We start from the raw sequence: 23,272 nt of genomic DNA, 5'->3' as shown, positions 1-23,272 counted from the left end.
CTTGCCCTGCTAAACGCTCTCTGCCAGCTCGCTCTTCGCTATCTCCGCTTTGCGTCTGCCTACCGACGTCGGCCGAGCGAAGCTGCGCTTAGCGATCGGAGCGGCAATGTAAAGGGCAGGCAAGCCACACTTGCAATTTGGATGTCACGCATTAAAGAGCATATCGTAATTTTATTTCTGCGCCGAGTTTTATTTAATTCGAAATAATTAGTCGGCCGATTGGGGATAAAAAACATTATCTCCACAGTATATTTTGGGAACAAGTCATGGTGTGATATGTATTGCCATAATCTTTGTATGTTCCAAATCTCAATACCCTTGATCCGTATAGTTTATTTTTGGAGTGAATTTGACATTTTCGAGCATTTATTCGGTAAAATTCTTAAAGATTGATTTGTGTGTGCACCATGGCCGTAAGACGAAGCTTAGATATGACCACATCCACAAATAATGAACAGGTTTGCAGAGTCTGTTCACACCCAATGATTTCATTGGATTTAAAACTCATAACACGATGTAAACATATTTTCCATAGAACATGCATTTTGAATTGGCTTGATAAGTCGCGATCTTGCCCAACATGTCAAAACAATGTTACAAGAAACAGTTTATTAGAGGTTCTTTCCGAAAATGTTGCCGACCACAATCTGAACCTGGAAACAAATAGTTTGGAGAGGATTCTGTTAACTAATAGTCAAAAGAAGAAAAAGAGACAGTCGCAGCAATCAAATGAGATAGTAGATCTCGAGGATAACAGTAACGTATTGTCTAATTCTGCTTCTGCGGATAACCCAAACCAAGATGTAGGTTTCTTAGAGCAGAGAATATTATCACAGGTAGATCATCGAATAACTTCGCAAATTAGTCAAATGCAGTCCATGATCTCGGAACTGTCTCGTCAAATTTCTAAGTTAACAACAGACAGGGCAGGAAGAACGGATGCAATACCTAACTTCCATACCAATGCAGATGATAATGGAAATAACAATGAACCTGATTGGGGAAGAAGAACTACTAGAGCTTCGTCACTTAATCTAGAAAGAGACGTACCCACCTTCATACCCAATGAATATAGAAATAGTAACAATCTACCGGAGAGAAATGGTAGTTTCAATCTAAGTCGCGATGTGGGAAAAGTAGCAAATTTGATTAGTAGCTGGAAAGTGCAGTATAATGGCTCACGCAATGGTATGCCGGTAGGGAAGTTCATATACATGATTACAGCTTTGACAAATGATAGCTTACGAGGAAACTTTGAAGTGTTGTGCGAACACATTCATATTCTCTTTAGTGGCCGAGCAAGTGAATGGTTCTGTAGATACAGACGCACTGTAGACAGAGTAAACTGGTCCGATCTTTGTAAGTCGCTGAATTCCTATTTTCTTGAACCGCTATCTGACGATGACGTAAGAGAATTGATAAGAGATCGCAAGCAGCAAATCAGCAAAAGTTTTGATGAATTTCATAACGGAGTTATGCATTTAGTAGATCGCTTACAATACCCTATTAGCGAGAGTCAACTAACGTCAATTCTGAAACGAAATCTGAGACCGTTTATGAGAAAGGAGTTGTTCTATATAGAAATCAATTCGGTTAGCCAGTTGAGAAAATTAGTCCTTAGACGAGAAGCTTTAAGTGAGGAGTATAACACCGCTGACCCGAAAGCAAACACACGAAAGCAAATTAATGCATTGGAGTATGACCAAGAACGTTCAGATAACCATCTAGGAGAGCAAGAAATTTGCGAACTAAAAAGAACTAGAGCCTTAGAAGAGATTCAATGCTGGAATTGTCGCAGGTTTGGCCATAAACACGCAGATTGCCAATCTGATAAGAAGATATTTTACTTAGGTTGCGGAGCTGAAAATATAATAAGACCAAATTGTGAAACATGTCAGGAAAACCGACGGTTGAGCGGCAACAAGAACAGCAGTTACCGCTCAAATCCTCAGCATTAAATAAAGAGCATTCTTCTTCTTACTGTCCGAAAGTCAATATAATTCCTAAATATTTAAATTCTAAAAATATTCAAGGTAAATTATATCCAATAGTCCCGTATCATATAAGACTTCGAAACTATGAAGAAATAAGAGAAAAAATATTTGGTAGCGATTTAGTTAAAAAACCCAGTTGTGTCCGAACTAAGAGAAATACCGTTCGTTTTCGTAACTTTATAAGAAAAGTTAAAGATAGAATGAGGGGTATATCGCTGAGTCTAGATTCGATTGTTGATGTAAAAAAGGCATATCAAACCAATAAGAGAACGTACGATTTGCGCACAAGATACGTTACGTTCGAACTCGGCGAACACGTCTATAGACGAAATTTTGCCAAAAGTAACAAGATCAAGGCATTTAATTCAAAATTAGCTCCTAAATTCTTGAAGGCAACTGTAGTTCGAAATTTTGGTAACCACTGTTATGAATTAGAAGAAGATAGGAAAGTTCCATGCCAAAGACCTACAAAAGTGCGTAACTTAAAAGATGACCGTTTTCCAGCTTATTTTGAACAAGTAGAACAGCTTAAAAATAACCTGTGGTGTGACGGCCCATATTTGGATGGACTTATTTGTGTGCACAGAGCTGTAGCTTATCTGCATGCAAGGGAATAAACGGAAATAAAGCGAAAGCTTTTGACGAAAGAGCGAGCTTTGGGTTATCTTGGTGGGTTATCTAGCCCTTGTGCTTTAGAATGGGATGAAGAAACAAAATCAAAGCTCAAGCGCTGGATCATTCGATCCATGGAACTAAATTGTGGAAGGTCAGTTTGGTGGTACAGCGAGATAAAAGAAAAGAAAAGAATAAAAGGTTATACACGTGTCTGAAAAAAAAAGGAAAAATTGAAATCAATAAATCGTCGAAAGTAGGGTGCACATGCCAAGCTGCCCCAAAAATTAAGATCAGTGTGCCGAAAAGCCGAAAGATCTGTGGTTCTCCAAGGATAAACCCGGTTTCAAGCCCCAAACGGTAATTACATAACCCCCCGCTTTGACATGTGGCTGATAAAATTTTTCTTCGCCAAAAGGGGTCTGAGCTTTGCCAGTCGATCTCGGTTTCTCCAGTGTAATTTAATATTGACGAAAGTTATCCAACGGAGGTCAAACTTCTGCCGCACAACGAAAATTTGCGATCAACCTTATTTTTGACCTTGGCAGAGGACATACAGTTGCCTCTGAAATTCTATGTCGTGGCCTGGATAGGCACAGACATATCCATATCGGATGTCTTCAAGGAAAAGGATTGACACACACACACACACACACTGAATTCAACCGTAGCTACTATTGCTATTATTATTTTTTTTTTTGCATTTAAATTTTGTACGTTATAATCTAATCTAGGACACATCAATGCATGCAGGCCTGTTGCAGCGATGGAAAACCAAACGTAAGCTACCACTAAAAGTAAGAAAAACACAGCTTTGCTTATAATTTGATTTGTTCTTCTAAACTTTTCTCCTCTTTATATATATAAACGAGGTGGAACGTTGTGAGTTGCTGCGGACACCGCAACTCTACAGTTATACCCGATACTAAGTCAGTATGGCTCTCTCCGGCAGACGCCGCTAATATTGAACGACACGACAAAGAGTGCGTGCGAGAGAGACAGAAAATCAGTCTGAGCGTGACGTCGGGGGCTGCGTAGCCACTGCAAATTGATTTGTTCCTTTTGGCTACAAAAATGATCCGATCTGATCCAGATTCAGCAATCTGATAGATGTGGTCATTATCTATGATTCTGCGTTTTTAGTTTTCTCGAATGTGCAATATTGTGGATGCAACAGATTTTCGTCTTTTGTGTGGGCGGAAGGGGGTGGGGCGAAATTCTGAGATATACGTTTTATAGTGAGATTTAACAGAAGTGCGGATACCAAATTTGGTTACTCTAGCCTTAATAGTCTCTGAGATTTGTGGATGCCCCAGATTTTCGTCCTTTGCGGGGGCGGAAGGGGGTGTGGCGAAATTTAGACACGAAACGGTCAAGGTCCGATATCACAGGAGTGTTGATACCAAATTTGGTTGCTCTGACTCGTATAGGTTCTGAGATCCTTGAACTCATATTTTGCAATTGGCAAAACCGACCATGAAACCTGTGTGTTAGAGAGAGACAGAGCGAGAAAGAATGAAATTGTTTTCTTGATTCTGGCTATAATAATTATACGATCTGGTTCAGATTTTGCACTCTAGAACATATAGTCATCTTCTACGATTCTGCGTTTTTAGTTTTATACTATCTTTAAAAATGTAGATGCCACAGATTTTCGTCCTTTGTGGGGGCGGAAGTGGGCGGGGCGAAGTTTTGAAATATTTTTGTAGCAGTGACATATCACAGAAGTCTGGATCCAAAACATCGTTGCTCTAGCTTTTATAGTCTTTGAGCACTAGGCGCTGAAGGGGACGGACGGACGGACGGACAGACGGACAGACAGACAGGGCTCAATCGACTCGGCTATTGATGCTGATCAAGAATATATATACTTTATGGGGTCGGAAACGATTCCTTCTGGACGTTACACACATCCACTTTTACCACAAATCTAATATACCCCAATACTCATTTTGAGTATCGGGTATAAAAAACCCCTAAAATTAAGTTGCTGTAACTGTAGATAAATAAGATGTTATGAAGATTTGAGGTGATGCTGAGGATGGTTGTTAGTTGGAGTGGAGTTAAAATATGAAAATACACTGAAGATTGATCAACATGAAATTGGAGTAGAATAACTATACAGGGGTACTGGGAAGGGGGAACATATAGAGGTTTAAGGGTTAACACAAGAAATAGGCGAGCAGAGTTAAGATGGTAGGGTGGGTAAACGCGGAGATTACAAGACCTAACTCCGTGCGGCGATGCATATGGCACTATTGATTTGATTTGTATAACACCTAACGGCCAGGTTAGCACCAGAATCTCTTGTATGTGTTTAGCTGGAACAACTGAAAGATCCCCCCATCCGACGAGGCCTAGCCGAAAGATCCCACACAGTGCTAACCATAACATCTATGCAAGTTGTCTAGTTTGTGGAATGCGTCTCGAAAGCTACCACACCAGAACACCGGGACACATTACAAAGAGTTGGCTGAACCGTAGCCATGGACAAGTGGAGTATCACCTGACACAACTGCTGACAGGACACGGTTGCTTTAAAGCCTACCTGCATAGGTTTAAGCACGAGGACGACCCCTTCTGCGTGGTCTGCGCAGGGGTCATCGAAGACGCAGAGCACTGCTTCTTCGAATGTCCAAGATTTCGGCAAGAACGAGAGGATCTAAGCAACAAGCTTGGAAGAATGCCAGCGGTGTCAAACCTGGCAGAATGCCTGCTGGAGTCGGAAAAAAACTGGGCCTCGATTAGATTCATGGCCGTAACTATGGCTACCAAACTGCGTCGCGAAGAAAGAGCACGCAATGCAAGGAGATAAAGGATAAAGGAGATTATTAAGAGAAGAGCCCTACGGGCATCTCCCCCCGGTGAAGTAATATCTCGCGACAGTACCGCCGGGATCCGGGATAGGTGTGGTTGGTTTTAGAGCGGTTAGAGTCCCTCACTTCGGCTTCGGCTGAGTCGGCATGAAGCTTTCCTGTAGTCACACAACAACTAAAAAAAAAAAAAAAAAAAAAAAAAAAACAAAAAAAAAACCCACACACGCACAGACACAGGCTACAAGGAATCAAACTTAGACATCAGGTTGTATGATACACAAGTTGTATCAGCTTGTGCCTGCCCCTGACCTCTCCAACTCGCGCAGCATTCGAACTCAATTTGGATGAAATAAATACACACACTCACACTCACACTAACAAAGACCGTGGTGTGGCGACGCCACTGAAGACGCTGAGCACATCATTTTTCAATGTGGGCGCTTCTCACTTATTAGGGAGGAGTTGTGGCGAGCCGCCGGCGGGCAGCTCACGCCGAACAACTTGATCGAGGCGATTGTGGAAGACCCCATGGTATGGTCGGCCTGAAGCAACTTTGCAGCCGGCGCCATGAAGGAGCTGCGTAGGTGCGAGCGCCGAAGGAACGAGAGTGGCTAGGAGGAACCATGGTCCCTGCGAAGCAATGCTTTGCGGCCGTCCCGCAGAGACCCGGAACTTCCTGCCGGTCTCTCCAACTCAATACAGCTCCCTGTCTAGCTATAGTTAAGTCCCAGGCTTATAAAATTTTATAAAATTAAGAGTTAATACAGAATAAAAAAAAAACACTAACAGGGACCGATGCCTACTTACTGAGGGGCATAATATACTCTCTGGGCAGGAATTGGTATGCCAAAAATTCCAAAAATCGATGCAACGCAACAGAAAAGGCCGAGCAACGAAAAAGGAGGAAGAAAACGCAATACAGAATATTTATCTGGAACTCTGGCTAGCATAATACCAAATATTTATGCATAAAACGAAATCAGCATCATGTTTCAGGATAAGTCAAAATTACACGACCCGATCAAATACTTAAATCAACAATTCCATTCTTGATAAAGCGCACTGGGAAATCAATTAGCAATGCCTGGCCCGATAGCAGCGACCAGACAAGGTCAGAATCAGAGCAGACCCTGCTCGGGTTCAGGGAACCCAAAGACATGGCCAAGACCTTAAATGAGATTGATTAAAGGGATTGGAAATTGTATTCCTAGTGTTCACAGGGGTCAAGGCGCCATCAATTTTATACTCGCTACTCAAAGTCAACAGAGTTCACGTGTACGTTGAATCATGCAGCAAATCTCACCATCTTGCTTTGCTGTGATATCATCGCACACAATCAAGTTTTTGTTTTGTAATTTTTGTAATGATTCGATAAAAACGTAAACGCAGAATCATAAAGAGTGGTTATTTTATATACCAGATTTCCGAAAAGTGGAATAATTATTTTCGATATCTCTCCCGGTGTGGCTTAGCTTTGAAGGGTAATTTAAATATCAATCTATCGCTGCAGCACTAGCTTTCTTTCATTGAGACCCGTAATTGAAAAACGGCACCCTCCCTTTCCTGGCTTTAACGTGTTTTGATAGCTTGAACGAAAACATTCCAACTGGTTAGAAAATTGTAAATTTTGTTACGTAAATATCACAAATGCACACCAAAAGTATCTGAAATACATATGTATGTATATCATAGTCCATAAGAGATCGATTTAAATTTAATAGCTCCACAATTCAATCATTTATTTTATGATTGTATAAATGTGTGCAAATGTCTTGGCAAGCGCCCACAGATTAAAGAATTATTCGTAACATATTTAACTAGTCTAATTCCCATTTCGTCCTGGAAATGCACGTCCCAAGCAACAACAACAATGGAATAGATAAATCGCTTCATTCGACTGCTCTGATCAGATTTTAATGGAACTCCCTGTGACCGGGAAACACTCCAAGCGGATTAAATCTGCAGTGGGAGGAAGAGTGAGGAATGTGGGGTGCGGGTGGTATACAGAAAGGATAATTTAATAAAAGTCTGGGAATTGCGCAGTGAGCCACAGAGACAGACACGGACAAAGATAGGCCATGACACCGCCAGTTGCTGTCGCACCGCAGCTCCTGAAGTCGCCTGAAGCTGCATCCTTTCTCAGAATTCTCTGCGTCCTTGACATTGGAAATGCACCTACACCTACCCGCCCTCCGCTCTGGCCTCCTACTCGGGAGAGCGGACTGGCGCGTGGTGGTCCACCACGGGGACGGCTGGCCAGACTGTCAAGTATTTTTAACTAAAAGCTTAAATTCATCGTAACTTTGACTATCTGATTAAAATTTGAGGTGAAAAGGAGGAATGTCCGTATGGGGGAATCACTGGAGCTGGAGCACAGAAGGTAGAGAGTAAATTATAACGGACAACAGAGAGGGGCGCGGGGGCGGGTGCGAGACAGAAGAAGTGTTCAAGAACGATAATCAATTTCCGTAACACCCGACGACAATGCAAACCGAACAAAACGGAAACTGAAATCGAAAAGAGGGAGGGAACGGCAGGGCCGTGCTGTCTTCCTTTTTCCATCCACTGTACATATACGCTGCATACGAGTATGACCACGTTGCCCCGCTGCCCCACTGTTCGTTCGTCTGTCTACCGTTAACGGTTCGATGAGCACGATATATGTATGTACACTCTGCAAACTGTATTTCTCTGGCGGCTCTTCTGGCTGTCGCCTCATTCTCCCTTGCCACTTGACACACACGCATACAGCTGTACGAGTAGAGGAGGCTGACAGGCACGACACCCATCACTGCCGTGGCAGGCAGTATAAGCCGCAGCCTGCCACGTGCGCCCAGCGAGACGTTAGAAACAAAGCGCCAGCGCCAGCGTCAGCGTCAGCATCAGTCAGCGCTGCCTGGCCGCATTAACTAATGAAAGTAAAGCATGTCAGCCCAGGACTCTGGACTCAGGACTCCACCCCCCGCCTCAGCTCCCTTCGATCAAAATGTAAACTGACAAAGTGGACAATGGTGTTGACGATGACAGTAAATATTGTACGTACAATGTGTACAATGTGGTCCCCATCCCATCCCAGCGAACGCATCTAGTATTCGTAAACTTCGAAAAAGTTTTTTGAAAATTTACAGAAAATGTGGCATTTATTTTCCTTCCTATTCTATAAAAGCGCAGTGCTGCTTTCCACGAAATTTGGTTTTTTCCGAGTGCAAAAATATCAATTGCAAAAATGCTCTCTTTTGTCATCGGATTTGGCTGCCTGTCCTTGCTCCTCACCGGATTATATGTACGTGTATGTTTGATATGTGTATTTTGTAAGAACTAATTAGATTTGTTATTAATGAAGCAGCCTCAGTTCTGTGCATTCCCAGTAATTGCTTTTGGCACAATGGCATTACCTATTTTCCAAGAAGGGAACCTGTATGTAATGCTCCGCGTGTATCTTTTACAGACAAAAAGAATCAAAAATTTCTGAGCCTGTCTTGCGATAGTCACGGAAATAAAACTAGCAACCTAAAAAAACACTTTGGAAGCGATTAACGAGTAGACTAAAAGAAATGGAAGCAACTTTTTGCAGATTGTACTCGTAACTCGTGTTTCTATCACACATTTCCATCCCAAAGTGACGCCCCACATGGCGATAGGCTCCTTCCTATTTGCACAGCGACCTCCATCGGCAGCTTGTTTGCAAATACGAGTACGAGTAGGAGTAAGTTGTGTCAGTTAGTTGGGGTCCTGCGCCAGAAACCCTACTCGATGGCACCGGATCGGCATCGGCATCCCACTCGTACTCGCGCACAAATCTATCATGACAGCTGAGTGGCAGGCAAACAGCATCCAATTGCAGGGAGTGCTCCGGGGACGGGAATGACTGCGAGTATGTGCATCCGCATCTCATGTGGCCGATCAGATGGCAGCGGAAATGAGACGCAGTGAAAAGGAGACCAATCGATGGGGATGGGATGGTTGGGTTCCCAGGGGGAGGAGTTCTCATTCTCATTCCCTGACAAAGATTGTCAATCAGTCGAACGAACGCCTTTTGAATGTAAAATAGAAATGGAAACCAAATGGAAACCAAGCACATGCAAACGTTTATCTATAAGATACAAATACATAGTACAAAATTTAAATTTTTGAACAATTCGTCCTTCTCCGTTTTGACTTCGAAGTCGTCCCCCGGTCCCTGTCTCTATCTCCTCTTTCTAAAGCCATTTACAGCACGCGCTCGAACATCTACCCACACTCGTACGTGCCCGTTCACAATCACATTACAGGACTAGTATCGCACACCATCGCATTGCTGATTGCACAATTACGAACAAAGGCCTACTCTCTCCTCATTCGCTGTGATATTTGGTTTGTTAATTGTATGGGCGTGCCCAGCAACCTCTATACTGGCCGCCAGGCTGTCTGCACTTGCGAGATAAAATAGACTGTCACATAATTTCACAGTCGAATCAACTGTGAATCAAAACTTGCAACTGACTTTTCAAAACGAGGTATCTGTCTGGTCTGTCCTGCAGCATTGACGGATGCTTTTGAAGTTCAGTAATGTGAGATACATATTGTACATACTCGTATGACATCTATGGGTTCCCGAGGGCGTCGACGTCCCGTCTTAGTATGGGACGGACAAGACGTCAAAGCTACCTGGAAGGCTGTTGTCGCCTGCTGCACAAACTAATTAAATGCTCAGCCATAATTTATGTGTGTCCCGTGTCCGACAAATAAGAAGCGGCAACATAAGCAACGAGTCGGCCATAAATTTAAATTATGGCTGGAGCCAGAGCCGAACACGAGCCAAAAGTGAATACATACGGATACAACAACAGATAGAAAGAGAGAGATAGGATAGAAAGAAGTGAGTGCAAAAGTGCCAGCACATTTTAGGCATAGCTTAGGCCCTGCACAGCCAGCCCTTCGTCCTCTCTCTCTTTGACGCTCTGAGCCATCCTATCCTCCGACAGCGCTGACCAGGTTGTCCTTGTAATGAAATTCCTAGAAATTTGGCTTGGACGGTGGTGTTGGTCCCTGGATGCGCTGGATGTGATGAGCTCTAGGAAAATATGCCAAGGGCGATAAGGAAACCTGAATTTGAATATGTTACATATGCCTAATCTGTCTCACCCATGTCATCTGACCCTGATTGCACAGTCTTGGCAGGATGTAGGATGTGTGCCAGACATTGTGCTCTACCCTCGATAATTGGCCCCGTCCGTCCTCCAACCCTCTGCGCCATGGACAATGGACACATGTGTTGATATTATTATGATTTTCAAATTCGAACTCCTATTACTCAACGGCTTAGTGAATGTTCGACTGCAAGCAAGGGTTCGAGTCTTAGCAAACAAAATAATTTGCCACTGTCCTTAAGGGGAATTTTCCGCATTTTCCCGACTACTGATTAACTCAGAATTCCATAGGAGTAGGCGCGGGCCAATGGCATCCGCACAACTAGACGTACACTTAATAAATTGTACCAAAGCTATCAGGCCCACAGGAACAATTGCTGGCGTCCTGTCTGGTTTGGGTTTGTGGAATTTCAACCTTTTCAGACTTATATAAGCGGGTCTGGGGCTGGTGCTGGTCCCATCTGGACATCACTGAGATTTCTGATCTGTGAGTGGAATTTGAGAGGCTGACACTTGGCAAATGCGCCAACAATTTGGATAATAACCTAAAGCGAAAGATTAGGGAGCAATGCCAGGGAACAGAAGAGGAGATCCACGCCCCTAATATAATTTAATAGCCTCGTGCTCCCAAGCCTCCTCCTCTACCTTCCTGGGGCAGGCTGATTGCTTTTGCGTTGCAAATTCGTTGGGTAACTTTTTGGGACAGGAACGCGGGACTGGGCCACACAAAAGCAAACAATTTATGGTTCATATGAGCTGGGAATTGCTGCTCAGCATACAAATTCCAGGCAAATAGAATTTGTATGTTTATCCTTTCTCCATATAGATTCCTCCCTCTCTTTCTTTGGTTGTGTGTGTATGGTAATAGGCAAATTCTATGCATATCCATGTGTGTCTACATACGAGTATTTGCTTATAAAACTGAGGAAAGGAAGCGCCTGATAAATGAACGTTTTAAATGTGTGTTGAACTGAAAGAAGAAACCTCATTCCATCTAATGATTTGTATGCGAATGTATAGATTATGAACCGTGATTTTTTTTAATAAAATAAATCCCAACAACAACAATTGAGAAAATCCAATATGCTGCCATTTTTATGGTCTTGTAGCAGAGAAAAACTTTCAATAAATACTTCGTGCGAAAAAGCACTTGTTGCTGTTGTACGATAACTGCGATTCCTACGCAGCATCTAATTAAATGTTTTTTATTAGATAATTAGCTGGAATGCCAAGGAAATAAATAGTTCAGCAAAGCAGATTTGATTGGAAATCCGACTTAATTACAATTTTAGCCGAGGAAAACTTATCTAATTATGGTTTTCTATCAGTTATGGGTTCTATGAGTTAATTTTCTCCTAGAGTAAATAGAAAACTTTTAATTCAGTCAACAACTCCATACAAATGCCAGGCATATGCACACTCGGACGCAGGGATATGGAAATGGACATGAACAAGGGCCTAGGAATGCACGTGGTGGTCGAGGTGGAGATGGAAATGCCGCCTTCTCACCTGCCAGAGTTGATTGCATCCTATTAGTGTCAATAGACGTCCTTGACACATCATGAACTCCGACAGCTCGCCTCTGCTCGACTAAGTGGGTGGCCAGTGGGCGGGTGGGCAGGCGGGTGAGTGGGAGTGTGGGAGTGTGCGCCTGTAGCTACCAGAAGAATGGATGCAAAGTGTGGGTTTGTTTTTTCATTGTTCTGTGTGTTTGTTCGCCCATCAAACACCCCTTGCAATATTTCACCTGTTGACTGTCTCGCTTACCGATTTAAGTAGGTCACACCAGCGTATTGACGAAATCCTTTCTAGGCTTGGTGACTCGTAGCTAGCTCGTAGATAAATTTTGGTATAAAAGTACTGCATACTCGTATAGATTGTGCGCAGGGACCTTCTGGAGCTGTTCTGCAGGAGCATCTCTACGGCCCAAGAGCCAACATTCACTCTGACACAATGAAGGCAGCAGGACAGTCGGTGCGAACGCGAAGGCGAGGGCAAAGTCAATTTGTGGGGCAAGAGGAAGTGGCTGCTCTTTGTGTTATGAACCAACTAATGGCATCCATTAGACACAAAAGTCCAAATTGCGTGGCACGATGCAGATGGCATCAATACGTTACGTTCTATACAGGAGTGTGTGTGTGTATGCTGTATGGCAGAGATCTATTGTCACGTGCCCGTGCCCGCCTCTACATACATATATCTCCCTCAGGCTTGTCCTATTCCAGTAGTAGTATGTGATTCGTACGATTTGAATGACTTGCACATGCCGCACAGGCCGAGTCAGGCGGAATGTCAATGGTATAGTTTCCTTTGGATATGCATGGTGGGAAGACAGCTTGGGCCGGGGGACTCAATTTGGTACAAAAAATGCAATTGTAATTATGGTTTTTTTGACTTGCATGTGGATCACATACGCGGAGATCACTCCGATAATCGACTCCATTTCGTTTCCCATTGCAGCTTAAACGATTAAGCCCTGAACGCACTCGAACATGAATAAACAATTCCTGAGCGTCTGCCAGGAGCAGCATCCGCACTCGGCCGACGACAAGCGCAGTCGCTCGCGGTATGGTGCCGTCCCATCCTCCAGTCCTGGCTCCTGCCTCACCAGTATAGGTCTCCTTTTCTATTGCAGCTCGGAGCGTGCCGCCAGCCTGGCGCTGCCCCTCAACTCTCTGCTGCACTTTTACGACAAGCAGCAGGAGCAGTGCAAGTCCGTCACACTGCTGCCACTGCCCAGCTCCAACCACAGCAGCCAAAGCAGCAGCACCAGCAGCATCGTGCGACGCCACTCCTCCCACTATTACCCCATGCTCGAGGATAAGCAGAAGCCGTCGCAGCTAGGTGCCAACGGGGGCAACGAAAGGCTGGTAAGTCCAGCCCCCTAGCAAAAAGTCGGCTTTCTTTTCAATACCCACATATCTCCATGTCTCCATGTGAGCATTTGGCTTTGAATCAGCCGATGTGTCAGATCTGGCTATAAAGCTATGCAGCCATAGGAGGGGCCTCTCTCCTCCGTTCATTTCATTTCATTTCCCCCTGCCCCGCTGTGGCAAACATTGTCATCATCGACATCATCACCTGCAACGCAGAACGGACTCGAGAATGTCCCCTTTTTACAATCCGGATCAGCCACACCCACACCCACAGCCCCACCCCCACCACTGAAAGCTTTTTCCGCTATTTGCCATTCGTGCAGAATCCGCGCCCAAGCTACATTCGGCTTAGCAGCTTAGTCGGTCCGCCTGGATCCAAGGGATTTGGCTCCAAGGGCTTAGACTGAGCCACAGGCAGCTCGCGGAATATTGCTATTTCGCAAGCTATAGCTTTATGTACATACACCTCCGACCTCTGATCCAGCCTCTACTGTTTCTCCCGGTTCTATGGCTTCTATGGCCCGTCGACGCAGGTTACCATGACGGACCTGAAATATGGCAAGTCAGCGCCAATGGGGGCTATTGGGGCAGCCAAGCAGCAGCGTGTGGACAGGCCAGTCACGCCACCGCCGCCCATCCCGCGTCGCATGCTGCGAGGCAAGTCTGGCTGGCAGCCGGGCCCAGCCGGACAGCTAGGGCCCACGGCATTGGGACAGTGTATGTTTATCCGCAGCCAGCAAACGTGACCACAGAGGCAGCCGGGCTGCAATCAGCACTTCTTGTTGACATAGCCACACGTCCGGCGCACGGATATTCGGATGCCGATGGTATTTTCGATGACGACCGCATGAGCCTGGAGAACTCCGTGTTCGATGAGTCGCTGACCTCCACACCTGTCAAGGTCGCTGGCTACCATGCCAACCGCTACGTCGGGCTGGGCAACATAGCCAAGCGGGCCCAGCGCTCCTCCAGCAGCACAGTCGACTCCGCCTACGGCTCCTCGGGAGGGCACAGCGAGCGCTTTGCATCCAGCTCGACCAGCGTCGACTTTCGCAGCCGGTTCTCCTCGGTGGACACACAGTACTCCCTCGACGAGAAGCCCACGTCCAACTTCATTGACTCCCCCCTGGCCAAGGATAAGTTCCGGCTGGAGCGCGACAGGGAGAGAGCCGTCGTCAACGATGCCATGCACAAGCTCAACAACAACAATCCCAGCCTCGGCCTCGGTGTCGAGTTGGCCAGCAACAATAATGTCGTCGCCAACAGCAGCAAAATACCGACGGTGCCGGCCCGAAAGCAGCCACCAGTCAAGATTGCGCCTCCCATCAGCAGCGGCAGCGGCAACAGCAACAGCTCCGAGTCCAATAAGGAAACCAGCAGCGTGTCTGCATCGGCCTCCACCTCGTCGGCTGCTTCGGCTGGCTCCAGCACCATCTCCAGCGGCACCATGTCGTCCATGTCGCTGAGCTTGGGCATGGCTCCCGTGCCCGCTCCAGCTCCAGCTCTAGTTGCAGCTGCTGGCAACCAGAAAGCCATCAGCCAAAAACGTCCAGGGCCACCGGAGCCGCCGCAGCGAATGAACAGCTCGTTTGATTCCGTGGATAGTACTCCCAGGGTTCACGCGGCACCGCCCTTGACCGTGCGCAACAAATTGCGAAGCAACAAGCCGCCGCCCATTGTCTACCCGAAGCTGAAGCAGCGCCAGGACTCAACCTTGTCCAGCGACAGCTACTCCATCAGCTCTAGTCCCGGCTACAACTCGAAGCTGATGGAGGTGCCGCTTCTGCCCTTGGTATCATCGAGTCAGAGCGGTCGCAAAGGCAACAATCCGGGCATGGCCCAGCGCCAGCAGACGCCACTAATGGACCTGGCACCCACACGCTTCAGCAAGCTGCTTCCGGCAGTGCCGCCGCCGCGGGGAAAAATTAATTTCCGCCAAGATTTGACCATTTCTAGCGATAGTTTCAGCCAGACGTCCAGCCCCGGCTACAATTCGAAACTCATGGAAGCCCCACTTCTGCCCTCCTTGTCGGCAAAGCTGTGCAGCGGTAAGTGATAAGAGGACTTTCGCGACACTCAAACTGTTACTAACTGATGTCGAATCCTAGCCCCGGCTCCGATTGTCTGCCGCCAGGGAGTGCAACACGAGCCCAGCGAGGAGCTGGAGCCACCGCAGACGCTGTCGCCCCTCAACTACACGAGTGCTCCGCCCAGCAGCTTGCAGACCATTGTGCGCTTTCAGAATGGAGCACCCCACACCATGTCCTTGCAACATCAGGTACAGTGGCAGAACCTTGAAGCCGAATCTAAAAAACCTACTCAATCGATGACTTTTCAGATCATCAATAGACGCAAGAGCTCCAATCCGTACATCACCAATGGACGCTTGAAGTTCCGCCTGTTCCGGATACTGATCAACGCCTTTGCTCTGCTGGCCATTGCTGGTGGATTGGCCGCGTACTTCAACGCCTATCCGACCATCAAGTTCGTGAATAAGACCATCATCAACACCATCCATGTGGAGGAGAACTCGAGCTTTGGCAAGAATCCCGCCTCCGGCACCTGTCTGCCCATCATCGTGCGCTTCTGTCAGGGCCCGCAGATACCCTACAACTACACGGTCTTCCCCAACTACATCGGTCACTTTGGTCAGCTGGAGACGCAAGTGGTAAATATGGTGCGAACTTCTTGCCATCCTATTAATCCACCTCGCTTGCAGGACCTGGACTCTTACGAGGCTCTTGTGGACGTCCGCTGCTATGAGCTGGTCTCCCTGTTCCTGTGCACCCTCTTCGTGCCCAAGTGTGGTCAGAGTGGGTGAGTTTTGAGAAAATGCATGACTGGATCTAAGATGAGAGCCAATGAACAGACTCTGAAAGATGGGATACAAGTATTTTGGGGGAACCTGATAAAAATGATTAGGGATTAGGTAGACTGAAAAAGGGGCTCAAAAAAACATGTGCATGATGTGCAATTTGAATCCTGACTAAACAAGTTATATCCATTCGATTCCATAGTGCCACAGTGCCGCCGTGCAAGACGCTCTGCACTGAGACAATGCGCCGATGCGGGTTCTTCTTCGACGTGTTCGGGCTGAGTCTTCCCGAGTATCTGAACTGCAAGCTCTTTAAGGACTTCCCCAGCTCCGAGGACTGCGTGGGTCTGGAGGAGGTGCGTGACGTTATGATAGCGGCCTCTAATCCCAGGTGCGGTGGCTTTCAGTGCGACCAGAACCGCTGCCTGCCGATGGAATACGTCTGCGATGGACACTTGGATTGCATGGACCAGACCGACGAGGGAAGCTGCGACCGGTGTGGCGTGGACGAGATCTACTGTGGAGACAACCAGTGTATTGCAACCAAGCACATCTGCGATGGTATCATCGACTGTCCGTACGGCCAGGATGAGCGTAATTGTCGTGAGTATTGGGATCCTCTTGAGTCTGATTGAGCCCTCACCATGATCCATCGCCTTTGCAGTGAGGCTGAGTGAGCGGAATGGGGATGTGGGCGCAGGGGTTCTGGAGGTCTACCGCATCGGACAGCGCCAGTGGATGCCCGCCTGCGTAAAGAACTGGGACCGGGCCGTCTCACCCAGCGCCGTGTGCTCCATTCTTGGCTACTCGGCCGTGAACGCCACCAGTGTCCTGACTCAGCGAACACACCGTCCGCTACTGGCCTCGGTGAACGTCTCCACCGACATCTGGAAGATGTACGCCAAGCGGCGCTCCACCCTGCAAAAAGACCGAGGACTATCCCATGGCCGAGCTAACGTGCTCCAACTATGGTAAGTCGAGAAAAAGTCCGCCACTGTTGGACTGATGGTTGACGGCTGTTTTCCACCCTCATAGAGTGCGGCAGGGTGAAACGTGGACGCCACAAGCCCTCCAGGCGGATCATTGGAGGCAGTCAGGCCAATCCCGGCAACTGGCCCTTCCTCGCCGCTATTCAGGGCGGGCCCGAGAAGATCTTCTACTGCGCCGGAGTCCTCATATCTGATCAGTGGGTGCTCACCGCCTCCCACTGCGTGGGCAAGTAGGTACCGCGTCGCCCTTACTGCCACTGCCATTCCATTTCCGACTCTGCCGCTTAATGTTGTCCTGTGTCCTTTCTGTGGTTGCAGTTACACCGTCATCGATCTGGAGGACTGGACCATTCAGCTGGGCGTGACGCGCCGGAACTCCTTCACATACACGGGCCAGAAGGTCAAGGTAAAGGCTGTCATTCCCCATCCGCAGTACAACATGGCTATTGCCCACGACAACGACATTGCCCTGTTCCAGGTAGGTTTTCTGGTCTCTCGAACATCACTCCTTCCATGTAATGTATCAATTTTCCCACAGTTGGCCACGCGTGTTTCCTTCCACGAGCATCTGTTGCCCGTTTGCCTGCCGCCGCCAAGCGTGAGGAATCTCCACTCCGGCACCCTCTGCACCGTCATCGGATGGGGCAAGCGCGAGGAAGAGGACCGTGAGTAAGGCCACTGTCCAGTCGGGACGGGACGGGAATATTGGACTGATCTCTTGTTTATTCCACAGCCAAGTCAACCTACGAGTTCATAGTCAATGAGGTGCAGGTGCCCATTATCACGCGCAACCAGTGCGACGAGTGGCTCGCCAATCTGACCGTCTCGGAGGGCATGGTATGCGCAGGCTTCGATGATGGCGGCAAGGATGCCTGTCAGGTGAGTAGCAGCTTCGAGTCGCTTCGAGCTGTGTATGGATAAGGTGATCTTTTTGCAGGGTGACTCGGGTGGTCCGCTGCTCTGTCCGTATCCGGGGGAAAAGGACCGCTGGTTTGTCGGCGGCATTGTGTCGTGGGGCATAATGTGTGCCCACCCAAAGCTGCCCGGTGTTTACGCGAACGTGGTGCAGTATGTGCCCTGGATCCAGGAGCAGATGCAAAAGCATGCACGACCTATCGGCGAGGAGCGCATCAACAAATATGATTTGCATCCGGGCGGACCTGACATGCTTTCCAAAATAGCCACGGATCCCTCGCGAAACGGGAAGCCCTATTACTACACCCACGGCAAGGTCATGACTCATGACTAAACACAGACATAGATTTAACAGAAGTAATGTATATGATGGGACAAGGAGAGAGATGAGATGCAGGAGAGGACAGACGCAGCAAATACTTGAATACAGCATTTGTGCTTACAGCATTGCAAAAAGTACACAAAATAGATTTCCAGAAACCGGAAACACCCAGATCAGAGGTGCTCAATGTGGCGAGCGATGGATAGGATATATTTTGCTACTGAACTTACGGTATTTTGGCGGATCTCGACGCGTATCGAGCTAGCTAGCAAAACACCGATGTAGGCAACATAATCATGTGCCAATTTGCCGAATTTATTTGTCAATTTTTTTACAAAGAGATTTCTATGAACCCAAAAGAGAGCAACTGAAGGAAAACCAAAGATAATCCAAACCAAAAAGGCGAAACTATATGTCAATAAATAATGAATAACCGATTTATATATTTACACAAAAAAGAAGATAAACGATATACAATACATATATAAACACGGAAGAGGATGTGGAGTATACCCTAAACCTAACCTAACCGATATGTAACCGATTGGTAAATGTGTCTAAATATCCCGAGTCGTCCCGGACAATAAATCAATTTCATAGCTGAATTTCGTGTTGAAAGGTACTGTTAATGGAATCTTTTCTATAAATAAGAAAACGGCAAGCAAACATTTTATTAATCCCAAGACAAAAATGTATGATGGCCGCCAAATAAATATACAAATATATTTACATATATCGAGAAATTAATAAAAAAAAAAGAAGAACATACCTACCATATACATAGTAGATCCAAAACTATTAAGTGTTAAAAACTAGAACGGAAAATAATTTCTGTAGACACGATCTATGTAACTAAAACTAAAAAAAAGGAAACTGCTGATCTACAGCATTTAATGGGTGTTCCTGTTGCAGAATCTTCTTCAGAGAGCTGGTCGTATACCAAAGAATCTACATGGTAATCAGAGTGCAGTTGACAATTAAGATAACTACAAATGCACAATAAGCAAAATGTTTGCATCTAGTCTATAAGTACTGAAAATAATAACTATAATGCGTGGGTTTCAGCTTTAAAAACACGAAAGAACAAAGAGAAATTTCACAAGGAACAGTGCAGTACAGCACAGTACAGAATATAAATGTATATGTTATATAATAATATAGTATGATGAGCGATATTATTACTATTATTTACTATTACACTGTGAATATCAGAATGTGTCTGTCTACATTCTTCTCAATAGATAATAGACATACAAAATATATATCTAAATATTTAGAGATATTTACACATCGACTCAACTTGTTTCGCACGTGCCCCAACCAAGAATATCACCATGATTGGTACTATTTTCCCTACATTTCCCTCACTCATTATATACCCTGAACCTATGCCACCTATGCTTACCTTAGGCGTAGGGTAGCACCTAGTAGACATGGCCTACTAAGGTACAACTATTTTGCTAACTGAAAAAGGAGAAACGAAAAGTAAGAAAATGTATGTAAAATATGCGTAACGTAACAAAAGACTCAAAATTGGTTGTTTCAGCTGACAGAATACACTAGAACACATACTACACACTACACACCACACACAAAGGTGAGCTTTGAAAAATGTACAGCTTTGGCCAGGATTTCAAGTGCTTGATTATTAAAAAAACCTATGATTTCTAAAGTATAACCGTTTACCGTTTACTAATAGCTCTAGTTGGCCTGTCTACATATACAAATATAGCTATATAGCTATACATACATTCATATACATATATGTATATATGTATATATATATTATATACATGCATGTTTTGTACAATCATTTTACAAGTGAAAAAAATGTATTACTAGTTTTAATGGGGGTTTAGTTTTATGAAGCGCATATTACACAAGGCACAACAGCATGTTTAAGAGGAACATGCACACAGAAAGCGAAAAAAAACACACAAAAAACAAAACCAATATGTAACTGAAATATATACAAGAAATATACATATAACGGTATAGATATATTCTATATATATATACATATTGTAGCTGTAGCTTTTAAGCAGATGTGATGGTGTCTAAATATATACATACAAACATGCATATTAACAAGTGGAAAAGCTTAGTTTATACACAAAAGAATCTGTGGCTTTTGCAGAATGAGCCGAGGACAACCAACAGATAAGATATATCAAAGACAATACATATAAAGATATACATACGAGTATTATGCTTGTTTCGATTTCGTGCATTATATATATACATATATAGAAAAATATGTGCACTTTTTGTTTGACCTCTTTCCCTTCAGTTTCTCGATCTGACTCATATTCATTTGCAGTTCTGATCCATCCGATGTGGTGTGGATGGATCGTCCACTTCCAGAGCTATTTCTATACACCCATGCTAGAGGCATGCTCCAGGCTACTATCAAAACGCTTAGCTTTATGTACACTTAGTCTAAACGAAACAAAAAATGAATAGAAAAATGAATACGTCAATACGTTTAAATGTAAAAATGCTTAGCATTGTCGTCAAGTGAAGTGGGAGTGAAATATGTTACATGCGGGGGTCACCCGATAGACGGGGGGCCCGGCATGAATTAGCAGATTAGATAAATACTAAGTACAATATGCATACAATCACAAAACAAAGTCCCACGAATAGGGAGCCCGCGCAAGCCCCAGCATCCTAGTTGAATAGCCGTGCTTGAAAGATTCGGTTCTTTTCCGCATGCTCCATGACACTTAAAAATGACATAAACTAAATATAAATTATGAAGAAAACCGATTAACCGAAAAAAAACCAGAAAACTGTAGCGAAACTTGAATGTAAATGTAGCAAAATTTCAAAAATTAAAAAAAAAACCTGGAAGCTGATTAACAAACTAGATGAATTTACATGCGTCACGTCACGAAAAAGCATACACAAGTATCAGAATATACGATTACGAGAATATACAATACATATATGTATGTTTAAAGAGCATAATTCGATTCGAGATTGAGGAGAGAAGCAGGAAGCACTTGTTATTTATGCACAGATGGAACTTTGTAAAGAATTTACAAGATCAAACATTGACAATAAAATACAAACTGAATTTTTCCTTTGAGCTGGACAAGCGCAGCGCATCGGAAGCATTGAGAATTTATGAAAAGTTTTACATTCAAATTTGGAAGGGATCCGTGAAATTGTTGAACATTTATTTTGGACAAAAATAGAGATTAATAACTTTGACTTTGACAATGCGGCGGTCATTTGGGACTGGCCATACAATAACTGGAAGAGTGCAGAAGGCCTAAATAAAACTACATATAATACACACAAACACGTATAACCAACTAAATGCTAAAAGAAAAATGACATGTATATATTACATGATATATACCTACACACATACATCCTTATATATATATATAAATGTTAGAAAATAAATGTATAAAAACACATGTGTATTGTTGCCAATGTCTTTTTCATCACACTTTATGCCTAATCTATGTAATTACTTATTTCTATGTACTATAGGTAAATGCAGCTTCATTTGAGGTAGCTCTGTACAACATCCCGCATATCCTTGATGACCTGTCGCTGATCGGTGGCGCCCACCACCGCTGTGCCCGAGACAATCATGTTGGCTCCCGATTTGGCACAGCATTCAATGGTTTTTGGGCCCACACCGCCATCCACTTCAATATCCAGATTGGGGTAGTTTTGGCGCAGCCATTCCACTTTGGGCATCATGTCGGCCATAAACGATTGACCCCCGCAGCCGGGCTCGACAGTCATTACCAGTACAACATCGGCTATGCTGATATACTTCTCCAAATCCGCCACCTGTAAACATACATACGTAGTGGGGAAAACATGTGTTATAGCGCTCAATTGGAATTATAAACATAACCTCAACTGACTTTGGTGCCCGGCTTAATGGCCAATCCCACCTGCATGCCGGCCTCCTGTACCAGACGGCTGACCTTGTACACATCATCCACCGGCTCAATGTGGAACGTGTAGAGGTTAACGCCCGCATCAGCCATGGGGGATATTCACTGCTCTGGATTCTGGACCATCATGTGCGTCTCAAAGAACGCGGTCTGTGGATTTACACGGGTAAGTCAAAATCTAGTGGAGTGGACCAAAAAATAGCCAATTTACCTTGATTTTGTTGCGCAAGCTCTTGACCATTGGATGACCAAAGGTGAGGTTCGGAACAAAGTTTCCATCCATCACGTCCAGGTGCAGGTAGTCGGCCCCATTGTCCAGTAACTTTTTGGACTCCGCAGCCAGATTGGCAAGATCGGCGTTCAGAATGCTAGGACCGATTTTAGCTTTCACTGACATTTTCTTGGCACAGCTACAGAGTGATCGAAGCAGTTGGGGGCTTGTGAACGCCGTTTTGTCGCGTTAAGGTCAAACAAAGGGGAGCCAGAGGAGCACGCTCGGAGTTTGCATTTGAAACGAGGGGGAACGTTGTGAGCTGCTGCGGACACCGCAACTCTACAGTTATACCCGATACTAAGTCAGTATGGCTCTCCTCCGTCATACGCCGCTAATATTAAACGACACGACAAAGAGTGCGAGAGAGACAGAAAATCAGTCTGAGCGTGACGTCGGGCGCTGCGTAGCCACTGCAAATTGATTTCTTGCTTTTGGCTACAAAAATGACCCGATCTGATCCAGATTCAGCAACCGGATAGATATGGTCATTCTCTATGCTTCTGCGTTTTTAGTTTTCTCGAATCTGCAATATTGTGGATGCAACAGATTTTCGCCCTTTGTGGGGGCGGAAGTGGGCGGGGCAAAGTTTTGAAATATTTTTGTAGCA

General features: G+C 45.2%; 1 protein-coding gene and 2 pseudogenes across 3 annotated transcripts; 2 read left to right on the top strand and 1 right to left on the bottom strand.

Annotated features, from left to right (window-relative positions):
• The first annotated feature begins 251 nt into the window (after window positions 1–251).
• Window positions 252–4,709, top strand: LOC117193712. 3 transcript variants are annotated; one of them, XM_033398440.1, is made up of 5 exons: window positions 252–458; window positions 536–2,966; window positions 3,025–3,273; window positions 3,341–3,386; window positions 4,594–4,709. In XM_033398440.1, the coding sequence occupies exons 1-2, from the start codon at window positions 451–453 to the stop codon at window positions 1,956–1,958; spliced, it is 1,431 nt and encodes a 476-aa protein (XP_033254331.1). In that variant the 5' UTR covers window positions 252–450; the 3' UTR covers window positions 1,959–2,966; window positions 3,025–3,273; window positions 3,341–3,386; window positions 4,594–4,709. The 3 variants fall into 3 exon arrangements, with proteins under 3 accessions (XP_033254331.1, XP_033254330.1, XP_033254329.1); XM_033398439.1 differs by having other exon boundaries at window positions 252–2,966; window positions 4,609–4,709; XM_033398438.1 differs by having other exon boundaries at window positions 252–2,966.
• Window positions 4,710–12,993: 8,284 nt separating this feature from the next.
• On the top strand, window positions 12,994–20,214 carry LOC117193370 (annotated as a pseudogene).
• A 1,709-nt stretch (window positions 20,215–21,923) lies between these two features.
• Window positions 21,924–22,806, bottom strand: LOC117193371 (annotated as a pseudogene).
• Window positions 22,807–23,272: the final 466 nt, after the last annotated feature.

The sequence above is a fragment of the Drosophila miranda genome (assembly GCF_003369915.1).
Source record: "Drosophila miranda strain MSH22 chromosome Y unlocalized genomic scaffold, D.miranda_PacBio2.1 Contig_Y2_pilon, whole genome shotgun sequence".
Taxonomy (NCBI): domain Eukaryota; kingdom Metazoa; phylum Arthropoda; class Insecta; order Diptera; family Drosophilidae; genus Drosophila; species Drosophila miranda.
Note: the sequence above shows the minus strand (reverse complement) of the source record. Positions and strands in the feature narration are given on the sequence as shown.